The sequence below is a fragment of the Poromitra crassiceps genome (genome assembly GCF_964638095.1).
Source record: "Poromitra crassiceps genome assembly, chromosome: 25".
Classification (NCBI taxonomy): domain Eukaryota; kingdom Metazoa; phylum Chordata; class Actinopteri; order Beryciformes; family Melamphaidae; genus Poromitra; species Poromitra crassiceps.
In genome coordinates, this window is record NC_139649.1 from 11,593,330 (window position 1) to 11,603,329 (window position 10,000).

Genomic DNA, 10,000 nt, shown 5'->3' on the forward strand with positions numbered 1-10,000 from the left:
TATAGACGGTTTTAACTTGACAACAAAAACATTCTAAATTGAACCCCCGCTCACTTCCTGTTGCAGTGTTTGCTATGGACATAAAAGAAAAAAAAAACATTCAAGTGCAGGACTGACCATTCCGTGAAAACCGTCTATACAGCTGAGCGGCGAAAACAAAAGTAACGATGTCGAGTGAATATTTCTGCAGTTTGCCGAATGCTGAGAAAAAGCAAGTGCTGTGGGGTTGCGCTCTGGTGAAAACTGTCTATACCTACAGTATAACGTTTACGTTTGTTTGCTCTGGTCCGAATCAGTTGACGAGTTTGTAAACTTGGAGCGTTTCTCTCTTTAATTTCGTTCGGTTTCGTTTCACACGGGGAAAATTCCAAGCGAACTCCACTTATTGGTCAGATTTGTTTGGGGGCGGAAGCAAGAAAGTAAATACAGGAAGAAGGTGCTGTGTTCTGGACTGGTGCACATTTCTATGTGTAATTTAACATGGAGCAACGGCTGAGTTGGCATTTTCTCATAACTGTTGGAATTATCTCGGCAAGATACCAGACAAAACTGCACCAGCAGGAAACGTCTTGAAAATACTATACTGCTATAGTAATACTGCTATAGTACTACAACAGTATAGTATTATACTAGACTGCTGTAGTAGTTGGGATGGATCGAGGTTGGATCACATTTCCCACCACAAAGGAACAGCTCCAGAGTTTGTTTGGTTCTGGTCGTTTTGGTCCGCAAGACTCCGCACCCGAGTGGATTACTGTGTTCACACACCTGCCCCAACGAATCACACCAAGGAGAACACCGAACCGTTTAACGTAAAAGCTGGGTTTGAAAACCCCCACATCACCTATCCTTCACATACTCCTCCAAGAAAAGCTATGGAAATAGCATGGTGGCATGGCGGAGAGAGGGGAGAGTGAGGGAGGCAGAGACAGAGACAGACGGATATAGAGAGAGAGATACACCAGGCAGCACCCTGTCATTGAGGGAGGGGAGGGGGAAAGTGGACTAAACAAACCAGATCACTCCTAGATACTAGACACATAGCAGACCACCACCACCACTGTAACAGAGGGAGAGAGTGACCAACACATAGCTCAAAGACACAGAGCAGATCTCCCTTCTGGGAAAGGCGCCTGGCTGGGTGGGTGGAGGTGTGTGTGTGTGTGTGTGTGTGGGGGGGGGGGGGGGTGTCGGGGGGGGAGTCGACTCCTTCAGGTCTGAGTGTGAGGCTCAATTTGGGTCTGGGTGTGGGGCTGTGGCTGCCAACATGGTTGTAGTGGCTTTCTTTCACTGGATTGAAAATGGCTGCTAGTGGGTCTAATCGTGCATTCCTTTATAACTGGGAACTGGTAATCTTACCGGTTCAAAGTTCATGAGCTGGGACGTGACGTCACTAGAGCTGGTATTTCCCATTCCAAACTCGTAGGAGTCTCAGCAGCCCCAACCTCAAAAATCCAAGATGGCTGATCCGCGCAACAACAGTAGTTATAATCGTATAAATGCTATTTAGCACTTCTGTCTTGTTTGTGTCTCGTTAAATCAGCTGTACACACAGCACGGCCTACTTCTATCTGTGTGGACATGAGGCTGCAGTGTTTGTATGCGCAAAATGCCACGAAATGCCTTGTTATCAACTGTTATTGCTAACAATGGCTAGCCTGGCTAGCGACTGGATCTGACCAGTGAACAGTGAACTTCCCAGCTCAACTTTTCTGCAAATGGAACGCTAACAAAACGGATGTGACGTCATTTAGCCTCCACATCCCAGTTATTTTGCGATAAAGGAATGCACGATAAAACCAGTGGTTCTCAAAGTGGGCTCCTTGAGGGGCTTCCAGGGGACCCGCAGCAAAAAGTGGAATCATTTATTTTCACTATAATTCCATCCATAAGCAACACAATGACAGAATGTAGGACTATTTTGGTTTTCATACACTTTCTATAATAAAACATCTAACCAAAAATCTTATCAGAGGGGGGGTCCATGGTCTCTAATTTGTATCAGTTTAGGGGTTCTTGAGGTGAAACAGTTTAAAAACCACATTGGTCTAAACGGCCACAGAACACAGGCCAAATCAACGAGGCCAGAGAACAAGATGAATGAAATGGTACAGGAGATTACACAGACGTCTTCCTCGTGTCTTTGCCCTCTCTCTTTCTCTGAGACTGTCTCTGTCTCTCTCTGCTTCTCTGCATTTCTCTAAGAAGGACCAGACCCCCATGTGTTTGTAATTACATCACTTCCTCACTGCCTCTCTCTCTCTCTCTCGACATAAGCAACCAAGCAAGTAGGCCTTATATACCCTTCTCATACTGTGACTCTGATCCCTTTTACCCACGCAGCACCTCCAATCATCCTCCAACAGCTTAGTCATCCTCCTCCTGCTTTGTACTGCTCTGTCTCTACCAGCTACTTACAGTAGCTCAAATGTACTGCACACTTTAACAGAGTTTTCGGAAAATCGGCAAAATAAAATGCGAAATTAGGCGTGTTTCCAACCACTACTGTTGTGCGAATATTAGGAGTTGTGCTGTTCTCTTGCAGGCAGTGGCGGAACTCTATGAAAAACATCGATTCATTTAAGGTTTCTTGATTATCCACAAAGCTACACCATAAAATGGATTACCAGGCGCCACTCCAAGAAGCCACTCCACCAACAAGAAGATTCGCTTAATCGCTTTAGCACTTATAGTTCATTTTCAGTGTTTCCACTCTCACACTCAACTTTTTATTAATGCGCAAATTGAAAATGTGCATAAAAACAGGTGGATGGGAAACCCACCTAGTGACTCTGGTCCAAGTTTACTCCACCTCCTTCACAGAGATGCCTGTAGCTACCTCAGCCTCTCACCCTACACCCTCCGCTCTCCCTCCTGCCATCTCCCATCCCCCCTCTCCTCTCTGCTCTTCCCCTGGGGGCCTCCGGCCAGCAGACACATGTGTTGTGTGTCAGTTGAGCAGAGGTTCAGGCTCTCTGGGGTTCAGCGGGGCGGATGCTAGATTGGCGGCGCCTTGTTGGCAGCTGAATGCTCTCTTTTAAACGGGACGGCGAGCTCCATATGGCGCACTGGAACCCATAAAAGAGGGAAGGGAACGCTTTATAGGCATGTTTCACACTTCCGAGTTCCCTCTCTTTCTCCCTCTCCCTCACCCTCTCTCTGTCTCTCTCTCTCTCTCTTCCACTTCCTCACCCTCTTGTCTCTCCCCCATCTGTCTTTCGCTCCCTCTCTCTCTCCCCATCCTCTATCTCTTAAGAGAGACTATACTACTCGGGTACTCGGGTGCCCAGGATTGGAATAAGGTTCCCAACAACAGCATTAAACAGACCACCAACTTAGTCACGTTTAAGGCAAAACTGAAACAATGGCTTTTAGATAACGTACCTCTCTAAAGACAGGCTTGTAGGCAGGGTTGTTTGTAACCCATTTAATGAACTAGTTTTAACATAAAAGTGTCTGAATGATTGTTGTTGTTGTGAATATTTTCTGTATGCTTTTGTGTTTTTACATGTGATTACGACCAATGTTTTGTTTTGCTGTCTCCATGCACACGCACGCACGCACGCACGCACGCACGCACACACACACACACACACACACACACACACACACACACACACACACACACACACACACACACACACACACACACACACACACACACACACCTTACTACAACAAGGACCACAATGGAAATAAGTTCTGTAACTTCTTTGTGTTATCCTTGATGTTCTTTTAATTGTGCGTGTATTCTGGTGTTGCAACCATGGAAGTGTCCTTTTAATTTGAATTGTCAAACAAATAAACTAAACTAAACTAAACTGCTCTCAGGGAGTTGGGATTAACTTGTGGAACCCCCCCACCCCCTCCTCGCCAACCCGTAAATGAGCAGAAGGTGGTGGAACAGAGGTTTCTTGTCTCAACACTCTCAGACAGACAGACAGACAGACAGACAGACACACGCAGCAGGGCCTCCAAAAGGTGAGCGAGAGGTAAAGCGTGGAAAAAGAGCAGGTTTCTCTGCCGCTTGAAGTTACCGCGGTAACAGCAGTGCCACTGACTGGGCCGGTAATTTATGTGCTTTCCTGAGGGGAGCTCTTAAAAAGTAAGACTGTTGCAGACTCCCCTGGTTACAAAGGAGGCTCGAGAGGCTGTTAAACTTACACTCGCCTGTTGCTTGTTAAGTCAACACGCGAGAGCCGATTGTTACTTTGAACAAGCCGTTTATTGAATTTGAAAACCTACACGTATCTTATTTAATGCTGCGTGGTATCTGATTTATTTTAAGAAATCGGATACTATTATTTTTCATCATTGCTGCCATACTCTTGCACACTGGAATTAAATGATCCAGATAGTATTCAGATCATTAGCAGTTACGTTGATGACAAGGACCTGCCGTTCACCGCTTATCATTCTGTGATAAATAATGTGCCACGGTTGACAACCTCGGCTAAGAGATGTGAGGGTACAGACAGTAACGCTGTCAACATGGCTAGATGATTCTGACAGGCCGCAGACTAACCACTGGATGTATGGTTTCAAACTGAACAGAGAGGAGGGGGCAGACTAACCACTGGATGTATGGTTTCAAACTGAACAGAGAGGAGGGGGCAGACTAACCACTGGATGTATGGTTTCAAACTGAACAGAGAGGAGGGGGCAGACTAACCACTGGATGTATGGTTTCAACCTGAACAGAAAGGAGGGGGCAGACTAACCACTGAATGTATGGTTTCAAACTTAACAGAGAGGAGGGGGCAGATTAACCACTGGATGTATGGTTTCAAACTGAACAGAGAGGAGGGGGCAGACTAACCACTGGATGTATGGTTTCAAACTGAACAGAGAGGAGGGGGCAGACTAACCACTGGATGTATGGTTTCAAACTGAACAGAGAGGAGGGGGCAGACTAACCACTGGATGTATGGTTTCAAACTGAACAGAGAGGAGGGGGCAGACTAACCACTGGATGTATGGTTTCAAACTGAACAGAGAGGAGGGGGCAGACTAACCACTGGATGTATGGTTTCAAACTGAACAGAGAGGAGGGGGCAGACTAACCACTGGATGTATGGTTTCAAACTGAACAGAGAGGAGGGGGCGGGGGAGAACAGCGCTGTGAGTAAAAGGTAAGAGGGCCAAGGGAACAAGATGGAAGAAGAGGTGTTTACCTTTAGAAAAGGAATAACAAAGGGGCGTAGGGGGAAGTTGGTGGCCTCCTGAAGCCGTGAGTGGAACTCCTCAATGGTGACTGTTGAATTCTGGGAAGGAGGAGTTAAAAAAAAGTCAATCAACCAATTTACGCAATTATACCACTACAAAAAATCTCGTACAAAAACAAATTCACCTAAAATTCTAAAGAGAAGATGGTATTTCTAATTGTAAGATTTTAACCAACAAGAAATGTATTTCATTTCTCTCCCGGAGTAGCGAAAGACTTACCACGAGGGCCAGAACGAGGTTTCGGACGCTCTCTCCGATCTCAGGAGAGATGTCGTTGCCAAACTGCTGCAGTGTGGTCAGGAAACGCTTGAGCTTGCTCAGCTGGCGCGCCCCGCAGGTGGCCGGCAGCTGTTGGTTAGCCAGCGAAGAGGAAGAGGAAGAGGACGGTCCATTGCTATAACGTTGAGGCGGGGACGGCACAGCGTTCAAGGTGGGCGGGGAGTGATGATTCCCATTGGTCACTGAGGAAGAAGATGTAAGAGGAACCAATCAATGAGAAGCGAAGACATTCAGATGAACCCAGCTCAGGTTCGACAGATGTGTCGTGTCGACCTACATTATGCTACCGCTTTGTTAATTTCATCCATATTGTTTTCAGCTCAATGAAGAGCAATAATAATAAGAGCAATAACAGGACTTTTTTATTTCTTATTTTGGCCTTTATTTTTATAGGACAGTGGGCAGACAGGAAAGGCCCATTCACACTTAGAACTATAACCATAAAGATAACTATAACTATAACTCATTATAAGCAGTGTTGGGGGTAACTCATTACAAAAGTAACATATTACATGTAATATATTACTTTTAGCAGTAACTCAGTAATATAACTTATTACTTATAGGATTTCAGTAATAGTATACCAGTTACTTTGTCAAGTAACTCAAGTTACAAATTGAGTTACATTTGATTAAATCAAAGCACATATTTCAAAAAGACACAATCATTCCCTGTGTTTTTATGAAAATAACCACTATAGATGACAATAAGAAAGGAAAATAATAACATTTAGAATTTTGGACTGTTTACATTGATTTCAAGGTGGTTGAAATTATTTTTCGGCATGGTTCCGTGGCGGCAATGTCATTCTGCTGCTGCTGTTATTTTGGTGAAAGTAATGCAAAAGTAGTGTAATAAGTAATGAGTTAATCTACACAGAAAGTAATATTGTAAAGTAACTTATTACTTTCAAATGAAAGTAACTAGTAATACAATTGCCTAACACTGACTATAATAAGCCGGCCATAGGGCCCGTTCACACTTCGAATGATGACTATAAAGATAACTATAAAAAGATTGAAATAGTTATAAGTAATGTTGGTGTTGTTCACACTGCAACTATCTCACTACTATAATAAGTGGTGAGATTTAGTAGCAGCACCGGAGAGAGAGAGTCAAGACGGTGTGGAGATGGAAGAAAGAGGTCTTACATGCTGTGGTGGAGAAGGAGGCGGGGCGAGGGCCGCTGGGGTTGATGGAGGGCAGGGGGGGCATGGTGGAGCTGCTGGCACTGCTGCTGGGGGCTGATCTGCAATGAGTCTTAACATCCACAGGAGAACCGGGCATGGCAGGGCTCGTCTTCTCTCTACTGTCTGCAGGAGGAGAGAGAGAGAGAGAGAGAGAGAGAGAGAGAGGGGTCAGACTTGGGTTAAGGGCTGTAAACCATTTAAGAAAATTGTTGGGTCACTGTTTGAGCATGGCGCTGTACGGAAATGAAAACCAGGCTTTGACTATTCAAAATCTCATTGTCCAACATCTAAACGGCCTGTAAAAGTCAGCGTCCTGTGACAATAGAGACGAGCCATCTTGACTCGTCGATGAACCCAAGAAGAAACCGTATTTTTTCTCTCATAATCCACCATTTCCTCTACACCCTATATATACACACACACACGATTTATTTGGTCAACTTGCCAATTCTCATCCGTGCTGCTGATATGTGCAAAAGTCTGGCTTTGATCTTACCCGCACAAAAGATACACAATAAGTTTTAAGGACAAAACAACTGTTTTCTTGAAAACACTGGAGGAGGAATTTTACTCTTTAAGGCAGTCTGGTCACACAAAAAGATCAGCAGATGGGTCTCTGAGTAAAAAAAAAGACCACTCTAACTTTACCTTATCAGCTCAATAGTTTTAATCAATGCAGAAAGTTGAGGTCTATAGCCTTTTGTCACGGGAGAAAACAAAAACGCCCTCCCGCCATCCAACACATACACCCCGGGCACCAAGCACCCTGCCCCCCCCCCCATCAAAGAACCAGATGTCTTAGGTTTAGGCCTTCACTCCCCAGCCATTCAGATCCATAACAGAAGAAATGCTGAAGAAGAAGGCTATTGTGTGGGGGAAGAAAGCCCCCTCATTGAGCAGAGAGAGGGGGGCCCAGAGAGAGAGAGAAAGAGGGAGAGGGAGAGAAAGGGACGGAGCTATTTCACGCTTTGCTAACAAGATGGGCAAAGCTTTTGAATGTTAAACGCATGCTCCTCAATATGCTATTTGCCGCTGAATGAGACCACCAGATCAGGGCTGAGGACAGCGTGTGATGGGGTGGTGGTGGTGGGGAGGTCTGGCATCAGAAGCCGTCTTTGTGTCTTTGGAGATCCGTGAAGGCCGCGGCGGGTCCGGTCTCCATCATGTAGAGTGGATCAGAGCTTCTAACTGCTTTAAGAATGGACGATTAATAGACAAGCGAGGTCTCCCAGGTCACGGGGTCAGCCACGGAGCAGCTTTTTAAACGTGGATTCATGGTTTTTTAGGGCTTTGGCTTCAATGGCGCCCTCTATATCCTTTTCACTGTGATGAACTCTGCGTGGCCTTGAGCCACACGGGCTCTTACTTTATTAAGGCGTACGATGGAACGCCTCGAGTGGGGAAGTCACAACTCAAAAGGAAGAGCTAGGTCCGTTGTGCAAAGCAGAAACATTTTGGATGATGCGTTGAGAAATCAAAGAGGAATGTAATTACAGTACAAGTCAATGCATACCAGCATACACACAATAAAATAAGAAACTAATTGCTTTGCTGTTGCCTGGGTCCCGGACCTTTGAATCCAAGTTGGCTGCTTCTGGTCTGCCATTGTGATGTGCAACAATCATTCCTCATGTTGAAAAAACCTCTGGTCCAATGAGCGCCGAGGGAGGACTAATGATTAGCCAATCGGCGTAAATAAATAGCGGAACGGGCGGGACTAACACCGTTGTCAAGTGCGTCGGACCTAACAACAATATGGCGACCGTGATATCGAGGCTGCTTTAAATGGATTAAAAGTACCAATTATTTTGAAATCCAAACAGCACTCTGCTTTGAAGACATCTATTCAAAGGGGAGATGTTGTTTTTAGTTGTCCCAACTGGATTATATACAGGCGGATACGTTGCTGGTCTCTAGCGATTGGTTAGGGAACATCTAATTTCCCTGGGGGATTTCCCCTATGGAAATTGTTTAGAGTGAAGACAATGTCAGACTAAAGAAGGAAATGGAGTGTAGCAAGTTGACATTTCAGTCTGATATCAGACTAGCTTTGCTGCAACTCATCTGTCCTCTCTCTGCAACTCATCTGTCCTCTCTCTGCAACTCATCTGTCCTCTCTCTGCAACTCATCTGTCCTCTCTCTCTGCAACTCATCTGTCCTCTCTCTGCAACTCATCTGTCCTCTCTCTGCAACCCATCTGTCCTCTCTCTGCAACTCATCTGTCCTCTCTCTGCAACTCATCTGTCCTCTCTCTGCAACTCATCTGTCCTCTCTCTCTGCAACTCATCTGTCCTCTCTCTGCAACTCATCTGTCCTCTCTCTCTCTGCAACTCATCTGTCCTCTCTCTGCAACTCATCTGTCCTCTCCCTGCAACTCATTATATACAGCTTTGACTCTTCTTCCTTCTGTTTTGCACTCATCTTTTCTCTCTCTCTCTCAGCCCTGTGGCCTGCCTGCCATCGCTCCACCTGTTCACCAACACAGGGGGCAGGAAGGAGGGATCTATGCAGACATTTGGGCTGTCACACACATGCACACACACACACACACACACACACACACACACGCACATGCACACGCACACACACACACACACACATGCTCACACACACTCTGCCAGTGCACGGCAGGAAGCAGCCTGCAGCACACACACCGGTTCCAAGGCTCGGCACACTCCCTCCGTATGGCCAGGAAATTAGAATGACGTCTCAATAACAGAATCAACGGGGCATATGGCCTTAAGAGTCAACATTGTTACCATGTAAACAACTTTATTTATATATACAGAGAACTACCATTTGAACATTCACGTACTATTATATAGTAATATATTCACAAGTAACTTATTTACAATGCAAGACACATCCACTCCACAGGAAGTGAATGCGAATTATGTGCCCCAAATTACTTTTATGCTGAAAAATGTGTTTGATTGACATTTCTAAATTAAGCCATATATATATATATATATAATATGCACAACAGACACATATTGTGCATCATCATAATGTCTTATTCTGCATCCCAGTTTTGCATGGAATTGAGAAAAGAGGTTGCAGATGCGTTCAGTCAGTCTTAAAGGAACACTCCGCCCATTTTCAACCAGCTTTGTATCATTAGAACATCAGTAGTATATCAAAAAACTGTAAACGGTTTTGAAGTCTGTCATTTAATTTGACAGTTATTGAGTGTTAAAGTGTGGACCAGTGACAGCACTGGTCCACACTAACTCAAATGAATAACTCATTAACTCAAATCAACTCTCAAACTGTAAACGGTTTTGAAGTCATAATTTGACAGTTA

The 10,000-nt window shown here is 45.0% G+C and overlaps 1 protein-coding gene across 1 annotated transcript in view; it reads right to left on the reverse strand.

Moving 5' to 3' along the window:
* cbfa2t2 (CBFA2/RUNX1 partner transcriptional co-repressor 2) overlaps positions 1-10,000 on the reverse strand; it is a 53,034-nt gene that overhangs the window by 11,271 nt on the left and 31,763 nt on the right. The window contains exons 2-4 of the mRNA XM_083660749.1: positions 6,657-6,818; positions 5,446-5,687; positions 5,175-5,264 (exon numbers count right to left, since the gene is read on the reverse strand). Coding sequence (XP_083516875.1) covers positions 5,175-5,264; positions 5,446-5,687; positions 6,657-6,818 — 494 coding nt within the window. The remainder of the gene's footprint in view (positions 1-5,174; positions 5,265-5,445; positions 5,688-6,656; positions 6,819-10,000) is intronic.